General features: G+C 49.6%; 1 protein-coding gene across 1 annotated transcript; it reads left to right on the top strand.

The window, feature by feature from the left end:
* Nucleotides 1–1,027: 1,027 nt before the first annotated feature.
* On the top strand, nt 1,028–24,482 carry LOC128847372 (butyrophilin subfamily 1 member A1-like). The gene is made up of 5 exons (XM_054046761.1): nt 1,028–1,376; nt 4,253–4,534; nt 10,122–10,229; nt 13,509–13,541; nt 23,402–24,482. Exons 1-5 carry the CDS (start codon nt 1,115–1,117, stop codon nt 23,998–24,000), a joined length of 1,284 nt encoding a protein of 427 aa, XP_053902736.1. The 5' UTR covers nt 1,028–1,114; the 3' UTR covers nt 24,001–24,482.
* Nucleotides 24,483–26,224: the final 1,742 nt, after the last annotated feature.

Consider the following 26,224-nt stretch of genomic DNA (forward strand, 5'->3'; position numbering starts at 1 on the left):
AAAGCACTCACCACTGCCAGCAGATTCTGTGGGAGTGTGGTGTGGACGTGTAACATGCCATAAGAATGCAAAGTACTCTGAAAAATGAGGCCATAGGTGTCTCAGTTTGGACACTCAAAGTTAGTGGACAGTTCTGACCTTAATTGCTCTGTGCCTCAGTTTCCCATCTGTAATATGGAGATAATGATACCTCCCTACCTCAAAAGAATGTTGTGAAGATCAATTCCTTAGTGGAAATTGACACACTCAGATAGGGAGGAGCACCACAGAAAAACCCTTGAGTAGACAATATAATTCTATATCTAGTGCAGGATTTGGAGGGTGGCAGTAAATATGGCCTGGATCCCCACACTGAATGATTAGGATAAAAAGAAGCATTGAATAGCTGCTCATTCAGTGAGAACGATCCATCCTGTGCACTGAATGAGGCAGGGTTCCCATGGAAAAAATACCACGTGTTCAAGTAATTAAATACTGTGGGAAACCTTCATTCTGGCATTTCCTAGTTCTGGAGTGCTTGACTTGGCCACCTTAACCTACTTGTTGTATGTAATTAATCTATACAGTTTCTCTCTCTCTGGCATTCTATGATGCAATCACTGTGGTAACCGACTCACAGGTAGCATGTAGCACAGTGAAGCATTTTGCCATAAACTAACATATAGACAAAGACTAAAATGCTTTACTGACAACGATGAGCTAAATTGTGACATTAAACTCCCAGCCCTGCTTTGAGTCATCTGGAGGGGCACAGCCCCAGTGGTATTTCCTTAGTGCATTTTGCCTCAGGCCTTGCCTCTTCCCCTTTGTGGTGCTAGTCTCATACCTCCTGTCTGTGTTAGAGAATTGAAGTACTGCTAACTGAACAGGAGGTTGCTCTAGTGTAAGCACCAGTGCTGCATTGTATCCACACTCTTTCTGTTTCCATCCTGCCCACTCTTGTGCCCTGCCACTCTGTTACAACTAAATTAACATCCATTCAGTTTCTCTCTGATTTAATCACCATTTTCTACCGGTACATTTCACAGCACAGTTCACAGTGACTGGACCTGACCATCCAATCACCGTCTCTGTAGGTGGGGTGGCCGTCCTGCCCTGCCACCTCTCCCCCAGGATGAGCGCTGAGGACATGGAGGTGAGATGGTTCCGATTTCAGTATCATCCATTCGTTCACCTGTATCAGGAGGGACAGGATCAGTATGAAGATCAGATACTTGAATATCATGGGAGGACAGAGCTGCTGAAAGATGACATCACTAATGGGAGTGTTTCCCTGAGAATAGACCATGTCCGGCCCTTTGATCATGGACAGTACACATGTCTTTTTCAATCCAGTATCTTTTATGAAGAAGCCATATTGGAACTGATGGTATCAGGTCAGTTACTTTGTCTTCCTGTTTTGATTTGCCAGTAGTGTAATAAATAGACTAATTGCTTATTGTGAGATACTCCTTGATCTCTCAAGGAGCACTCAAGGAAGATAAGGCCATTACAGAGACACTAAATGAATTCTTTGTATCAGTCTTCACTTCAGAGGATGTGAGGGAGATTCCCACCCATGAGCCATTCTTTTTAGGTGACAGATCTGAGGAACTGTCCCAGATTGACATGTCATTAGAGGGATTTTGGAACAAACTGATAAATTAACCGTAATAAGTCACCAGGACCAGATGGTATTCACCCCAGAGTTCTGGAGGAACTCAAATATGAAATTGCAGAATGGCTAACTGTTGTCTGTAACCTATCATTTAAATCAGCTTTTGTGTCAGACAACTCAAAGATAGCTAATGTGACATCAGTTTTAAAAAAAATGCTCTACAGGCGATTCCAGCAATTTCAGGCCGGTAAGCCTAACTTCAGTACCAGACAAATTGGTTGAAACAGAATGATCAGACACATAGATGAACACGATTTGTTGGGGAAGAATCAACATGGTTTTTGTAAAAGGAAATCATGCCTTACCAGTCAACTAGAATTCTTTGAGGGGGTCAACAAGCATGTGGGCACGGGTGTTTTGGTGGATACAACGTACTTAGACTTTCAGAAAGTCTTTGACTAGGCCCCCCACCAAAGGCTCTTAAGCAAAGTAAGCTGTCATGGGATAAGAGGGAAGGTCCTCTCATGGATTGGTAACTGGTTAAAAGTTAGGATGCAAAGGGTAGAAATAAATGGTCAGTTTTCAGAATGGAACGAGGTAAATAGTGGTGTCTCCCAGGGGTCTGTACTGGGACCAGTACTGTTCAACATATTCATAAATGATCTGGAAAAAAGGGAAAACAGTGAGGTGACAAAAATTTCAGATCTGAATTTAAGAGTCCAGTGGCTGAGCTGCAAACAAAATCATGCAAACTACTGTTAAAATCGCTGCTCTACTGGGGGAGGGGAAGGCAACCAGTCTTTTAACTATCAGTAAATATGATGCTAGAGGTGACCCTTGGATTTACAGGGACCCTTACTTCAGAACTGCATAAATTGGTTGAAACAATAATCAAAGACAGTTACAATAGTTTCAACTCCATGGAATTCCCATGCAATTATATGGAAAGCTCTTGTAGTTCGGAAACTTTTCAAACATGAAACAAGTGTAACTGAGGCACTTTTGTCTTCCTGAATCCAGCAACATCCTGAAATAATTGGTGAAGAGATGTGAACTGTCCCAATCATCTCATTGGGGTATTTAAAATGTCATCATTGATGACTATTTCACTGCTGATGGAAGAGAAACATTTAGCTAATGTACTTTCCCTAGAGTCACAAACTGCTTTTCTTACTCTCTGTTGTGCTAAAGCCCCCATCGTCTGTTCCCTGTCCAGCTGCAAAACTTCTGACAACGAAGATTACAAATAGCTTGTTTTGAAACTCTTTTCTTCATAAGCTGTACTGTGCCTGAGCGAGTGACACAGCCATGTGTGTGAACAGTGTAATAATCTGAGGGCCAAATACCCCAACAAACATGAGAGGCTTTTTCCAAATTTGCAAAAGGAGGCACAACTGGATGCCTGACATTTGAGAACTTAATTAATTTTGAGATTTTTGAATCTCTAGAGGTAAAAGTTCTCTTGAAAATGTAACAATAATAATAAATACTGTAATAATATTTTCATATCAATAACTCGTTCTGATTAAAATTTGAGGGATGTCAGACTAAAATGAGTCTTATAATGGACCTCAGGTTGGAATCTCACCTACAAAGGCACAGCCAGCATCTCTGTAATAATGTTTTCCATTTCTTGCACTCTTCATTCTGAAGGCTTTTAAAGCACTTTATAAGCCACATGCACACATGCTGAAATGCATCCCCCAATGGGCACACAGTGCAGTGCATTGTAATGGAGGGTGGGATTTTGCCCATGGTTATGAAAAATGTCACAGCAGCTTCTGTGTTTATACACAGCGGACAGGGCTTCCGTTTTTGTGTCTCACTCCGGAGATACGAACAAAGTAAACTGGCTGTACTTTATTTATCTTCTACTGAAGGACTGAGTCTACCGTGATGGGATTGAACATGCAATTTCAGGAGTCCAGGTGCCAGGGCTGTAACCAGGGTGGAGCAAGCGGGACAGCTGCCCTGGGCACAAAGCCATGGGGGCAGAAAAATAGGGCAGAAAAATGGGGAAGAAACAGAGGTGACACATAAAGCCCCATGGTGAGGCCAGCCCTGCGTGGTGAGGGTCGGTGAGGGAGTGCCACCTTCATCCCCTGACTTACCTCAGCGGGCCACCCAGCCTGTCTGGGTTGCGGGGGAAGCAACCAAAAAATCTGGGGGGGGGAACGTGGCCGTATGTCCCCTCCCCCCGCTCCTCCCCACGTGTTGCCTTTGTATAAAAAAATGGTAGGGAGCGCAAATATGCTTGCTCTCCCCAAGGCAGTAAAATGCGTAGCTACTGCTCTGCCGGGCACTTCAGACCATAGATCACCCAAGGCTTTTTCCAGAGACTTCAGTGGGTTTTAGGTCAGGCCCTGTCCTCTAACATGCACTGTTCCTACTGAGCTAAGCATTCAGCTTTCAAGGGTGTGTGCACTAGTGAGATTCTGATATTTAGCTGAGCAAACTATTGCAGGCCACAGTGAAGGGAACAGGCTGCCCAGCGCTCAGTGACACACACCTGCACAGCATTTTCCATGTAGCTCTGATGGTGGGTGCTGGGGACATAGAAAGAGAGTTAATTTGCTACTTCTCCTGAAGGTTTAGGCTCCTGTCTGCTTTGCTGAAGGTGTGGAATTAACACAGATTCATTCCATTCTCCTCTAGCTATGGGCTCGGACCCCCACATCTCTGTTGATGGTCACCAGGATGGAGGGATCCGGGTTGTGTGTCGATCGGTCGGGTGGCACCCAGAACCTGAGGCTCAATGGAGAGATCACCATGGGCAGCTGTTATCATCTGCCTCTGAAAAAATATCCAAGGAGGCCAATGGCCTATTTCAAACTCAGATTTCTATTGTTATAACAGAAGATTCCAACCAGAATTTGTCCTGTTCTGTCAGGAACCCGCTCCTCAATCAAGAGACAATATCAACAGTTTTCATAGCAGGTCAGTGCCCGCCCACACTGCACCGGGGTCTGATGAGACATTGCAGATATTAGTAGAGAATGTATATTATTATGCACTTATTACTGACCCCTGTTTATAGCTTTTCTCTGGGTAACACAAGACTCCCTCTATTACTCTTACCTGGGTTTCTTTCTTGCATTATATCCAGAAGACTACACTAATCTAACAGCAGCATCAAGAAGGCAGAATTCAGGACAGAGTCCCACTGGCTTAAATTAAATCTTTACCTGAGTACGGAGTGAAGGATCAGGCCTTAGTGCCATATTTTGGTGGAGTGGCAGCATTTTTAAAGTTGTGGCAGAGTTTTATTTTGACAGGACTGTTAAACCTTTATTTTTGAGAAATGTAGTAAAAGTGGTAAAAAAAAAACGACCAAAACCAGTCATATTGTTATGGGTTGGACATAAGGTGGGCATTCACATGTTCCTGGAATACCGGACATTCTGGTTCTTCTGGGAAGGGTCTGACCCCGCCCCCCCATTGGCATGATCCTAACCCTGCTGGTGAGATGATGCGTGTGAGGTCATGTAGAATGAGGGGACGCTATCTTTGAGAGTGCGCTACCCTGCCCCCAACAAGTGTGACCTTGTATGCACAGTGTGTGAGAGGTCATGCTGCACCAGGGTGGAAGGTGCCATTTTTGAAAGCCAGAAGAGGCAGAGCAGCATGCCCCATCTGATACCAAACAAAATCATGTCTGGTTTTGTCCCATTGCTGGACAGGGGACAAAGGTCTCAAACAGAGCACCAACCGGTTTAATACCAAATGAGCGGCCTCCCTAGTTGGGCATAACCCCTGCCTTTAATTTAAGACAGTGGCAAGAAGCCAGTAAGCTCTTTTGTCAAACCGGAGAGCTGAAAAACTAGCAGCCTTCACTCCAGATACAAGCATATACCACTGTCCAAAACAAAGGCATGTCTCAGGCACATGTGGGTGGAGGCATTTTGCTGGGTATTATTTTGGTAGAGGGGTGTGTGTGAGAGAGAAGCAGCGATTACACAGCTCAGAGGTGGACACAGGGAAGGAGCATAACAAGGACGGAGCGTGGGGCTGAGAAAAGCCTAATGAGAGAGTTTTGGGCAGAGTGCTGGCTGAAAGGGGCTTGGAGCTGTGAGCAAAACAATGGTTTGATTCCTCCTGCTTTGCAGAAGATCTGTCCCTATGTGTGTGGTTTGGTTATTCTATTGATGACCAGCTCACCACAGTGCCCTCCCAGATCCAGAAACACACTCCAGCATTCCTGAACTTCAGTTTTCTACTGCAGTCTAGTGAATAGCTGTGTAACTCAGGGGAAAGTGTGGGTCAGGCCTGTCTCTAGTAACTAGCTTAGTAGGAAGCTAGCCATAGCTCCAGTAGCAGTTGGTTCTGAAGCTCTATAGAGTTTGGGTTCCAACTTTTCTGCCCCTGCTGTGAGAAGTTTACGGGTGCATATAACAGAATTTCTTTTAAAAAAAACTAGTTGATTTAATTCACGCAATGAAAAACCATCCTTTAAAAAGCTGTTTGGTCTCAGTGGGAGGTGGAAGGGACAGCCTTATGGAGAGCTGGAGTCGGAGTGTGTTATTGACAGCCATGTCGAGGATGTGAAGGCTGCTAGGAATGAAGGAATGTATTTTCCTTTGCTTCTGATTTCTAGGCTTTTAGGGTTGTGGTGGGTGTGGCAACATCTTAATGGTCACTAAAGAAAGTTTTTGTTTTTGTTAATTAAATTACTAGTTAGCCATTACTGTAATAAAATAACAACAACACTTCACATGTTTACAACACTATTCATCTCAGAATCTCAGATTGCTGCATTCTGTTATTTGCTGAATAGGCTCTGGTGTTGCCCATAGTTTAATAATCACAAAATGAAGAACCCCCTCCTGGTGCCCAAGCTCACAACGCCGAAATAAGGACCCTAGGGGGTTGTTACTTTGATTTTCCTCACTCAAATTGTGTTGCAGTTAAAATCTTGCAATAAGATATTGTACATATACATTTCTCTTGGGGGTTTAGTTAGATTTTGAATTGACAAAGGGAAAATGGATCTAAACCGATGAATGTATAAGAGTGCAGGGAAGGTGGGAGGAGGAGGAGGAGAGATAAAAGCAAAGTTTGGGAAGCAAGTTTTCCTAGAGATCAATTAAATAGAGCCTACAGTTTGGGACTCTCAGTGCAGTCTGTTGCAGAGATTCCCATTTCATGGAGGTCTCTGATCCAAGCATTGGCCCAGTGCAGAATTGCTTAGCTGCTGAGATTTATCAAGGTCTCAGGGCACTGAGGCTACAGGGCAGATATTTATTTGCTGTTAAATTTAATGATACTTCAGGGAGTGAGATAAGGGGAACAGGAATCCAAGTCAGGTTTTGTTTAACATTGAGGAGCACTGAGAAGAGGTTACCAAGAAAGATGTCAAAGGCCAAATGTTCAGCCAAAACTCAGGGTTTCTCTACACTTGAAATGCTGCAGCAGCACAGGTGCATCTGCCCTGCTGTAGCACGTCAGTGTAGACGCTCATTACAGCAATGGGAAGGGGTCTCCTGTTGTTGCAGTTACACCTCCTGAAGAGGCAGTAGCTGGGCTGAGAGAACAATTCCTCCATCAACCTAGCGCTGCCAGCACCAGGGGGGTTGCTTGGCTTAACTACATTGCTTAGGGGCATGGATTTTTCACAGTCCAGAGCGACATAGCTGGGTCAACCTGACTTTCTAGTGTAGAGCAGGCCTGTGCTTCTAGTTTGTGCCCAGGGTTGGCAGGTGACAATATTTGTATTCACAGAGTTACGGGCTCGTGGTGTCTGAGCACCTGATTAGACTGGAAAACATTAACTGTGACATTCCTGGGTGCAAAGGCATTTTCACCTGAGTATTACGTTCCTACCTAATTTACAGTTAACAAAGGCTGGGATTTTCAAAGGAGGGTTAAGCTCCAAAATCCCTCTGACAATCTAGCCACCAAGGCAACTGGACTATGAGATAAATGGTCACTTACATCAAAAATCACAAAATATTCAAGAAAAAAGAACAGGAGTACTTGTGGCACCTTAGAGACTAACAAATTTATTAGAGCATAAGCTTTCGTGGACTACAGCCCACTTCTTCGGATGCATATAGAATGGAACATATATTGAGGAGATATATATACACACATACAGAGAGCATAAACAGGTGGGAGTTGTCTTACCAACTCTGAGAGGCCTCTCAGAGTTGGTAAATGTGTGTATATATATCTCCTCAATATATGTTCCATTCTATATGCATCCGAAGAAGTGGGCTGTAGTCCACGAAAGCTTATGCTCTAATAAATTTGTTAGTCTCTAAGGTGCCACAAGTACTCCTGTTCTTCTTTTTGCGGATACAGACTAACATGGCTGCTACTCTGAAACCTGTCAAAATATTCAAGTTACACCCAGTCCCAGGAGACCAGTCTCTCATCCAGATCGATTTGAATCCCAGATCTCACTCTAAAGACTGTGCTGGCAGCCAGTTCTATAGTAAACCTATTAAAGTTCATCAGCTAGGAAAAAGGAATGAGAATTATTGAGAAGTTAAAGCAGGTAAAAATATATGTACAGGTGAATCACAGTCTATAATTTCAAAAGGTAGCAGAGATTTTCTAATCTGCCTTTTTCCCAAAAGTCTGTCAGGGCTAAACACATCCCTATCAACATAACCTCTATTATTTATTTTGATGATGTTAACACCTAGATAAGCAAAACTGGTTTTCAGCTATGCATTTGTAAGTGTTCAGTGAGGCCCGGGGCCTTGGCGTGAGCTGGCATCTGGTCTGCCAGCATCACAGAGGGATTAATATTTAATAAGCTGGGCTCCCTGTTCATTCCCCATAGGTATGTCACTGGTTTGTTGTAGGAAGGGGGATCTGCCTCTCCTCCTCAGACGAAGCCCAAGGATTTAGAGACCATGCTGGTTTCACTAGTTCCTGTGTTTTCCTCCATGTTACCCTTTCAAAAATGTGACTAGGTGTTTTCTGCCCATGTAAGGCCCAATTACACTGCAGCTACAGACAGGTAAGGGTGTCCCCAGCTGCACTATGACACAGGTCAGATCTGCAGTGCGGATGGGACCTTCGCCATATTCCATAAGCAGGTTAAGACTTGGACTTCCACTGGTTTAGAAGCAAAGCATGGAGCGCCATAGCTCACCATGAAATCCATAGGTAGCCCCCAATGACTATTCCAGTCAGACATGCAGAGTCATCTTTGCTCACAATACAACTGCATTTAGTCTGTCAGGGTTTGCAAACTGACTGTCACAGATTTACAGGATCTGCATTAAGTAACCCATTGCAAAATACTGCAGGTGCATTCAGTATCCCACCAGCCGCCACCCACTGTCATGGATTTACAGGATTTGTGCTGTGCCCTGGCCTTTAAACAGGGAGGGGCTCTTGAAAGTGCCAGACCCCCAAGGGGTCAGATTTTGCCACAAGAATAAGCCACACAGCATTCACTGAGCCTCTGGGCTCCAGCACTCCCGCTTCTTACTGGGAGCTCTGTCCAGCAAGCCCCTGTGAGGTAGACGCCCTTTCAGAGACTTTTACTCCCTTCATGGGCCAAGGTACTTCAGCAAGTGAGACTCTGCAGTGACACCCCCAGGCAGCCTTTTCCAAACAGAGCGTGTTTTAATAGTCAGCTGGAATACAGCCTCAGGAAGCCCTCAGGTTAGCATAGAGAGGCCAAGGTTAAAACACAGCCCATTCCGGCCCCAGGGCTCCCTGGTCAGGGGCCAGTCTCCAGCACAGCCAGTGTCCTGGCAATCTAATGAGCGCAGATGGCCCTCATACAAGCTGTCTGATTGACCGTGCTTCCTGATGGGTCGCAGGAGTCAACCAAGTGGTTGCTGATGCTTAAGCTTTGCAGCAGCAGTCAGCAGCCCAGTGGCTATGCAATGCATTTTGTGCCATCTGTAACCACTCGTGCTCCAGCCCCCAGTTACTTCCTGGCTCTGACCCTCCACTGCGCCTTCTGACTGTGACTCTGATTAACCCTGGGGCTTAGTCTTTGGCTTTTGACTCCTGGCTTTGATCCCAGGCCCACCTCATCTGGATCTAGCTCTAACTGGTATGCTGAACTCTTGCTCCAACCAATAGGTCAGACCACCCACGCCCTGGTTGCTGACATCCTATGAGAAACGCAGCTGTAGGGACCATCTTGGTGTCCTTTCTTTGTCTCTGATCCTTTGTCTTACTCCCAGGTGAGATCCTGTGTCTCTGTGAGCCCAGTTCCTATCACTGCCTCCTGTCACCTCTGCCCATCCTTGGCCTGCTGCAGAGCCATGCTGAGTTCAAGTTCACCCTGCTGGGACCCTCCCATTTATAAGTGTCAAATGTTTAGTCCTTCAGGTGTCTCCTGTGTCTGTCAGGGCTTCCATTGATATGGGCTGGTCCCAGCCAGTCCTGAACGACCCATTCAGATCACCCCAGACAAACGTCTCCTGCTTTGCTTCAGTGGCAGCATTTTAACCCTTCTGCACCCACTGGGTAGCAATACCCAGGTGATAAGTAGAGAATCATATAAATATTACAGACAGTTTCCACATTGTCACAATGGCGCTTTCTCTTGCAGAGCTGTTCTTCCCAAGGGTGAGTCCCTGGCTGGTGGCGCTGGGGGTGATCCTGGCTCTTCTCATTGCCCTGGCCAGTTACTGCTTCTGGAGGCAGCACAGAGCAAAAGGTAAAGTTAGAAATGGACAGAATGTGAAGAGAATAAGGGAGATTTTCTGTTTTTGTTTGTTTGTTTTTTCCTTCTTTTTTGTTTTAAAGAGAGGGGTTGACTCAGGGACTGGGAATCAATGTTCTGAAGAGAGATTTGGATACTGAGAGATGGAGAGAGGCTGAGGGAGAACAAATCATTCAAATGGAAGAAAGTATCAAGTGCATTCACCCCTATAGCTCTCACTAAACAATCCAGTCCTGGCATTGTTGTTCACTAGTCAGCGGGGATCCATATTGTCTCAGTTGGAAACACAAATGTGACGTTAAATGAATGGCACATGGAACTTTCGCTGAATGGCAGCAGGTTTGGGGGCCTGGCAGCAGGTCATTTCCCTATTGGTAGAGAATTCAGTGACATGGACTGAGGGTGTCTCCTAGTGTAATTTATTGTCAGAATGTACACAGGTCCTCTTTACCTGGAACAGATGTGGCCAAAACTGCCCGCAGGCAGTTACACAGAAACCTCAGCTCAGGCAGAACTGCCCTGCTACCAAGGAGCAGCTCCCTTGAGTGCTCCCACCTAGTCGCTAAGGCCCAGATCCACAGATGGACGTAGCTACCTAAACTCCTCATGTAGGCACCCAAGTCCCGGTATTAGGCACTGCTGCAATCCACAAAACCCTTGCTCGGCTGCCCCCTGACCTTGTAGGTGCTTAAACTCACTTGATGCTTAAGTCTTCTGCAGTAAGAGTTCCCTAGGCACCTGTGTTTCTGCCTCTGGGCATGTGCACTTCTGCCTCTCTCTAGGCACCCGGACATCTATCTCCCACTTAAGCCCCAGAGTGATCCACAAAGCAGCTGGAGATAGGTGTTTGGACACCTGTCTTGCCTACGAGGCCTGATCCAGCCTCTCCTACCAAATCAGGACACATACAAAATCTGGCCAGAGGAGGACCTGGTGGTGCCATCTCCCTTATATCTTTCAGCCCAGTGGTTAGAGAGCTCACTGTAACTGAATTCCCCCCTCTGCCTGATGGTGACAGATTTTGGATAGAGGGTCTCCCACTTCTCAGACTGGTGCCCTAACCACTGAGCTGTGAGCTCCCACCTCCATCTCGCCTGATGAGATTGTTCCACTAGGTACAACTATAATCACTGGGACACTCCAGAGCCTGATGGTGAGGGCCCCCACCTGAGATGTGGGAGACCCAGGAGCTAGTCCCCAGCTCCAAGGACGTTTTAATTGTTTATATACAATGGAACAGCTTCTTCAGGAGAGACTGAGGGAGCCCCACATCGGAATATCCCAGGGCTCAGTGGTTACAGCACACTCCTGAGAGGGGGAGACCCCCTGTCAAATCCTTTGTCTCCTGCAGGCAGAGGGGAAATTGAACCTGGGTCTCCCATGTCCCAAGTGAGGGCCCTAACCACTGAGCTAGAAGTCATATGGGAGGTGGCAGCTCCTCCTCTGGCACATGGAGTTAGGCGAGCACCTAACTGGTTCTCACAAGAAGCAGTTTTCTCTCCCAGAGACTCTGCGATCTGACGTGGAGAGAGAGAAAGGTCAGTGTCTGGGCCAATGGGGCGTGTTAAAGATGTTATGTAACTATTTGCGAACAATGAGGAAGATGAACATGTACCAAGATTCTCTGTAGATGGGTCATTTGGTATTACACCAAAGGGGGGTTGACTGACATCGCAAGATCTTCACAGAAACATGAGTCCTACAGGCACCCTGCTGTACTAATGAACCCAGTGGTTATCAACTGGTGGATCACTGCTCTCTGAACAGGGGTCACAAAAAGCTGTTGGGTGGGTGGGGTGTGGATGGGTGGAGGTGGTTTGTGAGGTGTTCAAAATTTAATTGCAGTTGTAAAGCAAAGAAAATAAAATGTCCAGAATAAAATTGGGGGTGCCAACATCTTCAAAGTTTAACACAACCACTCTGGTACCAGGATCACCCTTGATTGCTCCCTCTTGGCCACTAAGACCAGGATCCACAAAGTTACTGTCAAACCTCCAGACATAGACACCTAAATCCCTGTGAGTGAGGAGGGATGTTTGACTAGGATCCAATGACCTCTGGAACAGGGTGGGCCGAGGCCCTTCCAAAACTACAGGCTCACCCCCTCCATTGGGCAGACAGATCACAAGACCTCACTGCAGACTGGACAAGTATCAGGAGACTCTGTGAACCGTGACAGACATATTGCCCATGCCCATGGCTCCATGGAGGAGCCTCCAGCGAATACCCCTGGCAGGCCGTGGGACCAGGCTGGAATATAGGCTGGTGACCAGGGGTAGGGAAGGACTTGGGTTGGGTCTCTCCACAGCGGGCTGGGTCTCTCAACAGCAGCCTGGGAGGAGGTGTGGCAACATAGCCAGACAGGGGCTTAGCCAGAAAAGGGCCTAGGAGGGCGGGGAAGCAGCAGCCTGGGAGAGGCTGCAGAGAAGCCCAGAAAGGGACAGGCCATGTAGGAAGCAGCCCAGGGAAAAGCAACTCAAGGTCCTGAGCAGAGTGAACAGTCTCTGCATATTTAGGGTCACTGGGCTGGAACCCAGAGTAGAAGGGGAACCCACGGCCTCCCATAGCACCACCTGGAGGAGATGGACATAAACCCCAACAGTGAGGGGAGGAGGACTGACTGAGCCCTGGGTAAGGGACTGCAGAGTTGGAGAATGGGAGAGGCCAGGGATGAGCTGTCTGAAGTCTGGAAGGATTATTGAGCCCAGAGAAGGGCTGTGACCCAGTGGGGGTGAGGGTAGCAGATTGTTCAGCTATTTTACTCATTGAACTTTTTGTTGATCCTGGAAAGGGGAAGGGCCCTGACAGAGCTTTGTGCAGAGAACTGAACCCAAAATTACTTGACCACAAGTTACCCCTCCAGCAGCTGCAGACCTTAGACCCCTGGGGAACTACTGTCTGAGAGGGGAAACTGAGGCATGGCAGCACCTCCATGCTGGGGAGAGGTATCCTGCTATTGTACACACTTCTAAATTAAACCAGTGAAACTGTGTGTGTACACCTGGCCTAAGACAAAGAGACCTTCTCTCAGCCCCCCCGCCCCAACAGCCAGATCTGAGAGGAGTGTGACTGGGATGCAGGCAGTGGGGTGGCTACCATGACTTGGTCCCAGGCAGTGGGGATGCTGAGTGCAAAGCCACCTGGGAAGATCTGAGTGTCCATTTGTTGTCTGTCTGCCTCTTGCACCCTAGTGTGACTGTGCTACGTTAACAGTAGTGATGTGCCCATAAACATGATGTTGAAATTTCACCTCTCTCCATTTTCTCCCCCTAGAGACGCTGCGATCTGACCTGGAGAGACAGAAAGGTCAGTGTCTGGGCCAATGGGGCGTGTTAAAGATTTTATGTAACTATTTGCGAACAATGAGGAACATGAACATGTACCAAGATTCTCTGTAGATGGGTCATTTGCAATTACACCAAAGGGAGGTTATGACTGACATCTCAAGATCTTCACAGAAATGTGATTCCCTCAGGCATCCTGCTGTGCTAATTAACCCAGAATTTATCAACTGGCAGGTCACGACCATCTGGAATGGGATCACGGAAGGCTATTGTGTGTGGGGGTGGGTTGGGGCGGGGAGAGTTATGGGTTGTTGAAGAAATTATAACAGTTGTAAAGCAAAGACAATAAAATGTCCAGAATAACTTTGAGGCTGCTAAAACCTTCCGAGTTTAGGAGGTCACATACAGTCATTGTAGTGGTTGTGATGGATTATCCAGGCTTATCTTAGTTATTGATATATCTTTTACTCTGACTTTTATAGTAAAATAAAAGGGGGTTGTGAAAATTTTTGACTTTCATTGAGGAATGAGCAACCTAAAACCTTTGAGACCGGTGCGTAATTGGCTCCCTCTCTAAGCAGGGGGGACTCCGAAATCTCATTGGGGATTCCCCATTCAACTCCCTTGTGCTGTGTCTACACACAAACTTTCATGAGTTTAACTGAATCAGTTGAAAAGCACCTTGGTTAAAATTGGTGTAAGGAAGGCAGGGCCCTGAGGCAGTGTGTTCAGGGCACAGAACATCGTGTTGCACTGATTGCCCAGTACACTGTGCCATTGCTCACTGTGATGTGATCATGTCCAATGGCCTTTGCTGGTGGCCATGCTCATCGGGCAGAGTTGGGGCTGCGCTGAGAGCTCACGCTCTGGTTCCTTGTGTCGCTTTCATTCAGATCCCAGCCTAACACGGCTCTGGATGTGAGGTTGGGTCCAGTCAATCCGCTCAGCTCACAGACCCACTGACCAGGCCTCCCACTCTGCTCTGCCCCTGAGCCCCTCTCTGTGATCTCACAGAACGGGTGGCTATGGGATCTGGCTGGGCTGTGCAGTGCTTAAGAGCTGCTGAGGCCCCTATATGGCCTGTGCATTGGGATCACTGTGGATCCCCTGTCTTTTGACAGGTCAGTGGCCATGTCAGGAAGGGGACCCTCAGTGCCCACGGGCTGCATTCTTTCACTGCTGCTGTCCATGAAAAATAGAGGGTTTTGTATTATAACTATATCACTGCATCCCCGGTGTTTGGGGCAGGAGAGCTGGAGGTTTGGGCAGCTGGGCAGATATGGGAGGTGATTTTATGTCTTTATTGCAGTTAGCCAGGGTCTTACTTAAGTGATACCTCCAACTGCCCCACTCCCATCCACACACAACCCTCTGAGTTTAGTGGGGCTTTCAGTCCAGGGGAGCTGGCCCATCTGGGGCTGAGGGTTAGAGCCTGGGTAACACTTTCACTTGGGCTGGTAACCTCCCCATTCTGCAGTGAGGACACAGGCTAAATCACTCAGTGCTGACAGTCCTCCAGTGCCATCCCATGATTCCCCCGGGTGTGCCAGAAGCACAGACAATTTCTTCCATAATTCACTGGGAAAGACTCAGCTTAGCTCAGCCGACTCAGCACCAAGAACCATGGGATATGTTTCCAGCAGTCCTAGGGACTCACATGGGGTGTGCAGCACCAGTGCAGACACAGTAACGGGGGTAGGGCTTTGTAGTGGGGTTGCTCACACCCAGGTTAGGTTAACCCAGGGGCTCAGACCGAGGTGCTGATCATCTGGGCTAACTGCAGTGAAGACCTATTCTGGGTGGTATTTCAGACTGAGGAGGGGATACATCTGCCCCCTTTGGCCACAGGCAGAGGTGACATTAAATTTGGGAGGGAAAGGCCTTGATTTCATTATTCTAAACCCAGCAGCCTTCATGGCAAGTAACTGCGTCAGTGCACTGTACCCCAATTTCTGTCACTACATCAAACAGTGAGGGAGAAGCACACTCCAGAGTGGTTCTGATCAAATTATCAGCCATGAAATAGCTATGAATGCTGTCACTATAAGGCTTTAGAGTCTACAACCTGAGATGAAGGGGGCAGTTCAGATCTCTTAGATCAATGGTTTCAGGCTTTCTGCAGACTCAGGCAGACATTGCTGTATTGTTACGGCTGGTTCTCTTTGGAAGTATTTCTTTTTATTAGGGATTTTCTTTTTATTAGTGTTTATTGGTTAAACCCCAAAACCAGAAGCCCCAATTATGGAGCACAACTATGTGGCAATTTTAAAAAAATGGAAATAATATAGCTGAGCAAGTGACTGCCTAATCACATTACACAAGGGCCTGATGATAATGCGGTCAATGGGAACATCTGTAAGCCTGTGGATGTATAGATAATAGTAGAAAATACTCCTGTAAATGTGCAATATGTTAAATCAAATCCTCTTCTTTATGATTTATTTGCAGAAGAACATCGTGAAGAAAAAGGTAATGTTTCTTCGCTAATGTTAGCGAGAAGGGAATATAACTTACACTTCCTACCCAGCTATTGAGAGCTCTTATCAAACAGAACACACTCTGCTTTATACTGCATGCAAAGTAGAGCTCCACCGTAACCCCTTCCATTCTACGCACACTAGCTATGTCTACCAGTGCCCCAGCCACTGAAATGACCTGGGGATTTGCTTCCTAGTCATTGACAGAAGGGAGCAGATGAATGTATTATTTTGTCTTCACTATATATTTAGGGATGGGGAAATGTTAAGTTGTAATAATATTTCTAGCTTCCCCATCAGGGACATTCCTCATCAGGAAGGTGATGGCCAGGGAAAAATTGGTTGCACAAAGGTTGGGACTGGGGTTAGACGTATAATTGTGAATTTCTAAACTTTCAGATATTTAAGTTGTGATTTATTTTTATAACATTTCATGGCAGATTTTCTCAAATGCATTAACTTAGAGTTGACATTTGGGATAATTACCTAGGTACTGTGATGTGATTTTGTGTAATAACTCTTGACCAGTACATTCAGTAATCAGAATCTTTGCCAGATTTGCCATAGCAGATCAGACCAGGGAAGACGCTACTGTGGGATCCTGTCTCCCACAGCACCGGTTGTTTCAGAGAAAGGTTCCAGAAATCCCAATAAGACAATCATGGAATACGCTGCCCAGAGAGCACGTTTCTTCCTAGCTCTAGGCAGTTCAGGATCAGCTTATGCCCTGAATCAGGAGGTTTTACATCCCAAATGATGTGGCAGTTCTAGCTAACATACTGTGACTGTCCTCACTCTCCCTAGATATGTATACTGATACTCAGCTCTTGGTCTGAGTGGTACCTGATGGTGAAGACTCACTGTGTATTTCTTGGGAAAGTATTTCAGCGAAGTTGAAAGGCAGCAACTTAAAAAAATAGGAAAAATATGTTGAGAGAGGGTGAAAAGGACCATCCAATAATCGATTTATCATCTCCGTGCTATTCATCAGTATGTGCACCTCTGCCATGTCCTCTGCTGTCTCCTCTCTAAACAGTCTTAATAACATCTCTCCCCACACTGAAGTCTTTCCATGCTATAATTACCACCTTCTCCCTTTTCTGAATCCTCCACCCTCAATTTCTGCTCTATCCTGTTGGAGATAGTGACCAGTAGAGGCACCGACTTTTTAATGTGTGCGGAGGGGTGGTGGTGCTCGATCCCCTGGTTCTGCCCCACCCCCCACTCCACTCCTTCCCCCAAGGCCCCGCCCCGCCCCTCCCTGTCCATGCCCCGCTTCTTCCCATCCCATTCCACCCCCTCCCCTGAGTGCGCCCGGCCCTCACTCCCCCCCTCCCACCTCAGTGCCTCCTGCACGCCACAGAACAGCTGATCTGCGGCAGGTGGGAGGGAGGGGGAGGTGCTGATCAGTGGGGCTGCCAACGGTTGGGAGGCACTCGAGGGGAGGGGGTTGGCTGCTGATGGGTGCTCAGCACCCACCATTTTTTTCCCATGGGTGCTCAGCCCTGGAGCACCCATGGAATCGTTGCCTATGTGTTCAGCTACATGCTTTTGGATTCTATTTTTAATTATAATTTCAACCAATTTACCGGGATCTGAATTAAAGTTAACTGGACTGTAATTCTCCTTATGACTCTTGCACTTTTTTAAAAATATAAGTGCAATATTTCCTACTCTCTTTTCCTCTGGGTCTTTAGCTGATTTTAATTAGATGCATATTTTTGCTAGCAGCTCGGCTGTTTCCTTCTTAACACTCCTTCAGACTGCTTGTTATGGGCTGTGCAAGTGTCTGCAACTGTTGTGAATGCCTCGGTGCACCTTTTGTCTAAAGAGTTAAACTCCTATTAGGTTTTTGACTCTCATCCTTTTTTATAAGCATGGTTTCAGATCTATTCATTTATTGTTTTCTAGGGAAACTCTTCACTGAATTGGGGCTTGGTAAGTTCCCTTTCCTGGCCCTACATACACACCCTTAATATAATCCATGTTATACACTGTGTCCTGCTCAGCGTGTCTGTGCTCAGGGGAGTTCTCATCTCTCTCTGTGTTTGCTTTCAGGGTTGAGAAGAGCCCAGCTATATGCAGGTACTGTACCTGACACTGACACTTGACTCATGTCAACATCCCACTTGCCCCGGGAGCTCTCTCCTCACTTCCCCAGTGCACCAGCACTTTCACATCAAAAGCAATAGGCTGGAAACAGCAGTGTCCCTGGGGTTGGTGGAAAGGATCAGGCGACACCCCAGGTTTATTACAGAGCAGGGACATGGCCCCTTTGGGAAAGGGCTGATTAGTGATGAAATGCTGCCCCCTGGTGTCACCTTTCCAGGGCGGTGCCTGGGCTCTGCAAGATGGACATTCTCAGCTGTATATAATTAAACGGAACTGCTCAGCTCTCTCCTCCCAGCAGCATCACCATGCTCAGACCGAGCTTTAGCCACAATTTTCTTCTAGCACAACAGGACCAGACAGGAGCTGTTCAGTGTCCCCTGGATTTGGGGGGAGGGAGGCCCTGACCCCACTGCAAGGGCAGACAGGTTTTTATAACCAGCTTGTGACACTCTTCTGACCCAGTTACAACTAACTGTGCCCACGCGGCAGCTTTTCTGTGGCTGAGCTGTGTGTTTGTGTGTGTGTGTTTGTACCCAGCATGCAGCCTGACCATGTGTGTGCCCTGGTGCATGCTGGGAGAGTCTGGGCAGCTCCAGCAGGGATCAGAGATCCCAGGAGCCATGCACACACATTGCAGCCCCACTGGCCCAGGGGTCCATGCACTCTGGGATATCCTACCACACAGAGCTGGGAGGGAGGGGGGCACCCAGGGCAGTTACACAAACACCACTGGGGGTCCTGTTAGGGTCGCCACCTCTGAGGTGCAAAAAAACCAGGACATCTGTCTGCTCCACATACACCACCTATCCTCCCTCTCCCCCCCAACCTCCCGCCCCCGGACTCCTGTTCCTGGGGCTGTGCCAGGCACCAACCTCGCCAAGGAGGACACTGTGCCAGATCTACTTCCCCCCAGTAGTGACCTCCACATCCAGTATTTGCGTGATGTAAATGGGCCCTACTGGTCCCGAGCTCCCCATCTCACTTGGGGCTAATAATGTCCTGGCAGACTCACGATTTCCCAGGACAGTGACCTGAACAAAGGGATGATTCTGGGAAACCTGGACAGGTGGCAGCCCTTGGTCCTGTCGACACAGCACAGTAACACCCAGCTCAGGCGGGTACAGGCAGCCAGACACGTGCCAGCCCAGGCCCCTGGCAGGGACGCTGAACTGCCAGGGTCACTAACATGTTAACTCTGCCGTGTGCCACACACCACGCTTGGAGCCCCCTGGGCCCAGCCCCAGAACACCTGTAACCTAGACTCATGGCAATGCAGGGCTGGAAGGGACCTCAAGAGGTCACCTACTCCAGTGCCCTGTGCTGGGGCAGGGCCTAGACCCTCTCTGGCAGGGGTTTGTCCAGTTCTTACAAACCGCCAGTGACGGGGATCCCACAACCTCCCCTGGAGCCAGGTCCAGAGCTTCATGGTCCTGAGAGTTGGAAAGTGTTTCCTCATCTCCAGCCTCAGTCTCCCTTGCTGCAGATTGCGCCCATTTCTCCTTGCACAGGCCCTCGCCCGGCCCGCTGGGGGTGTCACCAAGTGTGAGCATCGCTGTTATCGCACTGTGGGGGGGAAGGGGAATGCACTGAATGGCTCAGGGATCAGAATGGACTAGCTGGTTCAGGGGGGCACTGAGGGCAGCTGGGGCCTTTCACTCCGCAGTCACTGATCTCAGCCCAGGCTCAGAGTTCTGTTCCCAGCAGACAGGAGCTCATGTCATAACTCACATTAACAGCAGCCTCACCGGCCACCTCTGCAGGGAGGCCAAGGCCTGAATGGGCCGCAGGGACGATTCCTCCTCAGGGAGAGGCTCCAGCAGTTGTCAGGGCTGAGCCATGTTGGCAGGACAGTGGGGGGCTCACACGGCCGCTGTGACGTCCTCATACCCTCGATACACAGAGCTCCAGCAGCCGGGGTGTAAACCCCACTCGTACCCCCAGCACTGAACTCACTGACACTGCCCCAAGGGCCCCTCTCCTCCTGGGGTTGGGGGCTGAGTAAGGGGCACTGGAAGATGGGGGTCAGGGGGCCATAGCCCTATCACTTTTACCAATGGGAGGGCTATTCCCTCCCACTTTTTACCAGCTGTAAGGGTGAGCGATTGGGGGGGGAGGCAGGGACTGAGAGGAGCGACCAGGGGGTCAGGGTGTTGGGGAAAAGAGGTGGTGTGAGGGTTGGGGCTCGGAAAGAAGGGGCGGTGTGAGGGCGAGTGCTTGGGTCGGGGAGAAGGGGCGGTGTGATAGCGGGGGCTTGAGTCAGGGAGAAGGGGCGGTGTGAGAGCGGGGGTTCAGGGAGAAGGGGTGGTGCAGGGGCAGGAGCTTGGTAAAAAGGGCCGGCATGAGAGTGTGGGGCCATGATTTGGGCACCGGTTACCCCTCTACTTTTAGAGAGGTTCCATCACTCCTGGGGAGAGGACCATCCCGGATCCTGATCCACAGGCACATCTGTGTATTTGCCGGGTGCACAGAGCTTTCTGGGTGGAGACACTTTCACGCTCACCCAGGAACCTGTGCTGGGAGGCCCCAATGCTCAGGAGGCCGAGGGCTCTCACTCCCTTGCCCTGGGGGTGAAGGGAGAGGCCCTGGGGCTGCTGTTCCCCATCCCAGGAAGGGGGTGAAGGGGACGTGGACACAGACAATGTCCTCACTTGCACTGTGAGGGGCAGACCTGGCTCCATCCTGGGCTTCAGAGCCTGAGCTCCAGCCTGAGCCTGAACATCTACACGGCTATTTTTAATTCCAAAGAGGGAGCCTCGCAAGCCTGAATCTGTCCACCCCGTTCCGAGACTCACTTCTGCAGGCTGTGTAGAATAGGGTGACCAGACAGCAAGTGTGAAAAATCGGGACGGGGGTGGGAGGTAATAGGAGCCTATACAAGAAAAAGACCCAAATATCGGGACTGTCCCTATAAAATTGGGAAATCTGGTCACCCTATTGTAGATGAACTCAGAGGGTCTCCAGAGTCTGGGTGTGAAAGTTGCCAGCGTGTCTGACCCAGGGCTGGTTAATGAGAGTGGGGGAGTGGCTGGCACAGTCGTTAGATGGAGACACCTAAGCCCCGGGCTCTGAGACGGTCTCTGGGACCATTATCTGCTCTGGGAGACACCCAGGTGCAGCTGCAGGAGGCCACTCATAGCATCCATGGCACAAATGGCTCTGGGCAGAGAGTTTGGGCTGGAACCAAGTCTCAATTTTCAGCCTGATTTGTGGGGGTGAGATCACGGGCCCAGGGGGCATTTGTCTGCAAAGGGCAAATTAAACAGCAGCTCTGGAGTGTCCTGAACCTGGCCTGCCTGTAACTGTGCGTTTCTGGGGATGTTGACAGTCACTCATTGCAAGTCACTGGGATTCGGGCTCCTAAGTTGCTCAGACAGGTTTGCAGTGGAGCTGGGTGAAATGTTTTGGACAAATAGTTTATTTGCTGCAAAATTATATTTCGGGTCAACAGAAACTATTCGCGAATCCATGTCGAGTTTGCTGTCGAGTTTCAATTAAGAGAAAAAGGTGCCGCTGCTTCCCCTCTAGCCTTTAGCCCAGCGGCTGGGCCCTCAGCTGGGAGCCCCAGGTTCAATCCCCCCATGTGATGCCAGGAGGGCTGAAAGCGCTGGGATCCGAGTGACATCCCCCTGTGTCTAAACACTGCCATGGGCACTGGGCCAGAGCGTGGGAGTGAGAATGACTCTGCAGCCCAGTGGGTCGGGCCCCCAGCTGGGAGCCCAGAGTCCAGCTCCCCTGCTCCAGTGACCCTGTAATTATTGATCCATAACCCCAGTGATGGGAGGGGTTACGGCCCCTGGCACAGCAGTGTCTCAGGCTGTGTCTGCCAGTGTTTCCTTACACCGGTGCAAACCCCTAGTGCAGACGCGCTGTGCGGGTGTGAACTGGGACTGGCCCCTGGTGCAGCTTCTCCCACATGGAGGGGGCAGGAAGTGGGGAAATGCCCCCTCCCCTCCCCACTGCCCTGGCCTCATTAGCAACAGCCTATTAATGCGCATTTATACTCCCCCAGAATCTTCCACTGTAATGCCCCCCAAGTGAGCCCAACCCAGACCACTGCTCCCATGGGGGTGGGTGGGGCTGGGCCCGGCGAGGGGAGGGGCTGACTGTGGGGTTTGCCTGGCTGGAAGGTGGTGCACATGGGGCCCGCCAGCATGGAGAGTCCCAGCTGCTCCCCCTGGGGTAGGGCTGCACCCCCAGTGTGTGTGGACACAGCACCGACCTGCTTTGAGCCAGAAACCAACCACACATGGCCCGAAAGCAACAGAGATTCCCAGGGGCCTGCCTCTCCCTCACCCCTCTTTGGCTCTTGCCCCTCCCTTATCCTTCCCTCACCCCTGTGAGGGACCCTGCATCTATTCTGACTCCTCACCAACATCCCTCCCTTTCTTTTCACTCCCCTTCTGCTCCCCTGGGCCCCTGCCCCCCTACTCCCACTTTGCCTCCTTGGCACGTGCCCCTGCCCTCCACCCATCTCTGCCCCACTGGAACTCACCCATCCCTTCTCCCCCTGCCCTACTGGCACCTTCCCCTCTCCCCCAAACATCCTCTGCATCCTGGACCCCACACATCACTTTACACCCCCGCTATGTGCACCTCTCCCCTTTCCCTCCTCTCCTGCCATGTCTTCCACCCCTCCCCACACCCCCATGTGCTTCCCTGGTGCCTACCACTGCCATCACCCCCACACCACCCTCTGATGGCCACCCCACCCGTCACCCTCCTCTGTTGTCCTGGCTTTTGCCCTTCTTACACCCCTCAGCCATCTTGGCACCTGCCCCTCTCCCCACCCTCTCTGACCCCTGGCACCCACCCCTTCCCTCACCCCCCTGTGCCCACCCTTCCTCTAGCCCCACTCTGACCCCCTGGTGCCTGCCCCTTCCCTTGCTTCCCTGTGCCCCCTGGGGTCCGTCCTCTTCTTCTGCTCTCATGCCCACCCGTCCCCTCAGTCCCTGCAGCCCCCAGGAACCTGCCCCTCCATTCACCCCCCTCTGTCCTGATGGTGCCCGTCCCTTCCCTTGTCCCCCCATTGCCCTTGTGCCCGCCCCTCCCCCATGTCCCTCCCTCCACCCCCTCTGCTCCTGTCACCTCCCCCTCCCCTTTCCTCTCCCAGCATCTACTTGTCCCCTCCCCCGCCTCCAGTGACAGCTTCTCACCCCCCCCCCCCGCTCCTCCTGCCCTTTCCCCTCATTGTCTCCTCACAGGCAGACGGGCCCTGACTCCCCTCAGGCAACAACCCCCCCCCCCAGCGATTAATGGGGATGCAGGTTAATTTCCCTTTGATCCCAGTGACCAGCCCCTGCCCCCGGCCCTGACTCTGTGACTCTCTCCCCAGTGGACGTGACTCTGGATCCAGACACGGCAAATCCCTACCTCGTCCTGTCTGAGGATCGGAAACGTGTGAGACACGGAGACAAACGCCAGGATCTGCCCAACAACCCTGAGAGATTTGATTATTGTGTCTGTGTCCTGGGCGCTGAGGGGTTCGCGGGCGGGAGGCGTTACTGGGAGGTGGAGGTGGGAGACAAGACAAGATGGACTCTGGGGGTTTGTAGGGAATCTGTGAGCAGGAAGGGGAATGTCACATTCACACCTGAGGATGGATACTGGGTCGTGTGGCTGAGGGATGGGGAATACAAGGCCCTCACCTCTTCCCCGACCCCCCTCCCCGTGAGCGTCAGGCCCAGCCGGGTGGGGATTTTCCTGGACTATGAGGCGGGCGAGGTCTCGTTTTACAATGTGACTGACAGGTCCCGTCTCTTCACTTTCACTGACACCTTCTCCGGGACGCTCCACCCTTATTTCAATCCCTCTCGCAACGCTGGGGGTACAAACGCGGCTCCCCTGATAATCTGCCCGGTTCCAGCTCAGGCCGGAGGGAATCTCTGTCCCTGACAGTGACCCCGCGGCACAGACTGTCCCCTCCCAGCCCTGCTGATCTTCCTGCCCTCAGTGGTGGGCGCCAGTTACTGCAGCAACTGGACTTTTTGTGCTGACCGGATGCTGCCAGTTTCCCTTTTCAACTGGAGCTTCCAGTCGAAAAACAGACACCTGGGAACCCCCAGCCCTCACCTTCCCCGTCCCCTGCCCCAGGGGTAGCAGATGGGGGTGGATGGGGTCATTTACCCTTGTCAGAATTTTCTACCCCTGTGAAAGCTCAACGTAAAATATGAAAGAAAAAAGATTATTCTAATTTAGAAAATATTATTGTAACAAGGTGTAAATACAAGAACATTTTAATTTACATTTCAACAGTATTTCAAAAACAAGCATCTAAACGTATTTTTAGAATTGGAATTATTTACATCTATTTTTTGATTCTTCCCTCAAGTGTATATTGAAGTTTAACTTCTCTAAATAACGTCATTTGTATTTCAACTGTGGAATTTCAAGAAATCCAAAATATTTATCTTAACAAAATAAACCATGACATTGTCAGAGGAGGTTATTCGGTTATAATGTACATGTGTCGTAAACATCACAACTACACACATGTGCAGCTGCTCTCTCTCCCCCTCTGTTTATTGTCTTGACTGGTTCTCTCTGGAAGGCAGGGCACATACACCCACCCCCTGCACTACATCTTTGAAAATTAATAGGTGAAAAAATGCTAGAATTAATTAAGCAATATATTTAAGTGAACTCACCCAAGATTATATATTTGTCTTTGAAGTTCTGTCAGGAGTAAGTCATTTGATTTTTAACTTTCTATCTACATATAATTGGTAATCAAGATATGACCCTTCCTTTCTTTTTCTCACATCAATTAACAAAACAGTCCCCACGGTGTCCTCTGTACAGTGTGACTTTGCACGCGTGGTACGTGTAAAGTCACGATGGCAGGGGCAGGGTCAAGCCAACGAGGGCGGGCACATCCTGTTCCAGAAGTTCTGTAATATCCAGTAGTCTGGGGATGTGTCAGTGGCCACCCTACTTGTCTACACAGGCGGTTTAAACTGGATTAAGTTGAGTTAATTTGATTTAAAAACGTATGTGCACACATACCACAATCCTTCCCAGCACACTAATTCTGCATTCATGGTGAACTCTGGAGTCCTCTTGCAAAGTGGATCCCCATGCTGCGAATAAAGTTCCATCCGTCTATTGTTTGAGTGCACACAATCCTGCTGCACACCACTTTGGCAGTCCTCCAATAGCTATCCCACACTGCTTTGCAGGGAACTGTTATTGATCTGTTTACCTGCATGTCCTCTGGTGTCTACTTCCCAGGATGAGCCATCCCCCATTCAAAAGTTGGGATGGGGCCGAATTTTGCCCATTTCCTCCTGGGTTTGAGTGTCTCACTGTTGCTGCAATATTACCCCAGGATCCCTACAACACTCCTTGAGCAGCCTCTGGGAGCCGCGCTGAGACCTGGATATCAGCGACATTGGGGAAGAAGCGTTGGTTCAGGAAGCTCTTGTAGCCAGTCACTGCAATAGAGATCTGTCTGTGGTGTCACTGAGGGGCCGTGACTGGGATGCTGACCAGGGCCTGATAAAGGAATTTACATCCCTCTTACACACAGTGACCAGCACAAGAGAGACCTTTATCTGTGCTGATAGGGCCCCACTCAGCGTTACCTGGCAGGGCTGTGTCTGCGCAATAGGGGGAGTGGGTTTGCGGGATTTCCAGGTCCTCTCAGGGCCATTAACTGTGTTATCTGACTCCGAGATGGGAACCTCCCGGCATTTCCTGTGCTGGGGGAGTCTCTGCCCAAGGAGGGGAGTGAAACAGCCCCAGGGGCCAGCACGGAGGCAGGAGTGAGAGCGCCGGGGACCTGCTGTATGGGATGCTCTGCGCTACAGACTCAGCCGTGTGGGGGAGTTGGTCCCAGTGCAATGAGAGGTGGAGTGAGCTGGGGAAGGGGATTTGGTGGCTGGGCCAGGGGAAGGGGCGTGAGAGCCCAGCCCCAGGGCTGTGTGAGTGATGGCCCCAGGCTGGGTAAATGGGACCCGCTCACAGGAAGGAGACCAGGCAGCTTGTTTCCCATTCTCGACACGTGTTCACCTGACCACACGGCTCCTCCACAACTCCACGTCCTTCACCTGGGCACCTTCCTGTACAACCAGAACCCCTAACGCCTCCTTGCTCTGCTCTGTACCCAGCAGCTCCCGCC

The sequence above is a fragment of the Malaclemys terrapin genome, chromosome 13 (assembly GCF_027887155.1).
Source record: "Malaclemys terrapin pileata isolate rMalTer1 chromosome 13, rMalTer1.hap1, whole genome shotgun sequence".
NCBI lineage: Eukaryota > Metazoa > Chordata > Testudines > Emydidae > Malaclemys > Malaclemys terrapin.

What these genes read in the sequence shown, in the direction of transcription:
- LOC128847372 (XM_054046761.1), top strand. Translation starts at nt 1,115, where the DNA reads ATGAGCGCTGAGGACATGGAGGTGAGATGGTTCCGATTTCAGTATCAT. An exon ending in ATTGGAACTGATGGTATCAG is followed by an intron (nt 1,377 to 4,252) that starts GTCAGTTACTTT and finishes ATTCTCCTCTAG; the next exon opens with CTATGGGCTCGGACCCCCAC. An exon ending in GAGGCAGCACAGAGCAAAAG is followed by an intron (nt 10,230 to 13,508) that starts GTAAAGTTAGAA and finishes TTCTCCCCCTAG; the next exon opens with AGACGCTGCGATCTGACCTG.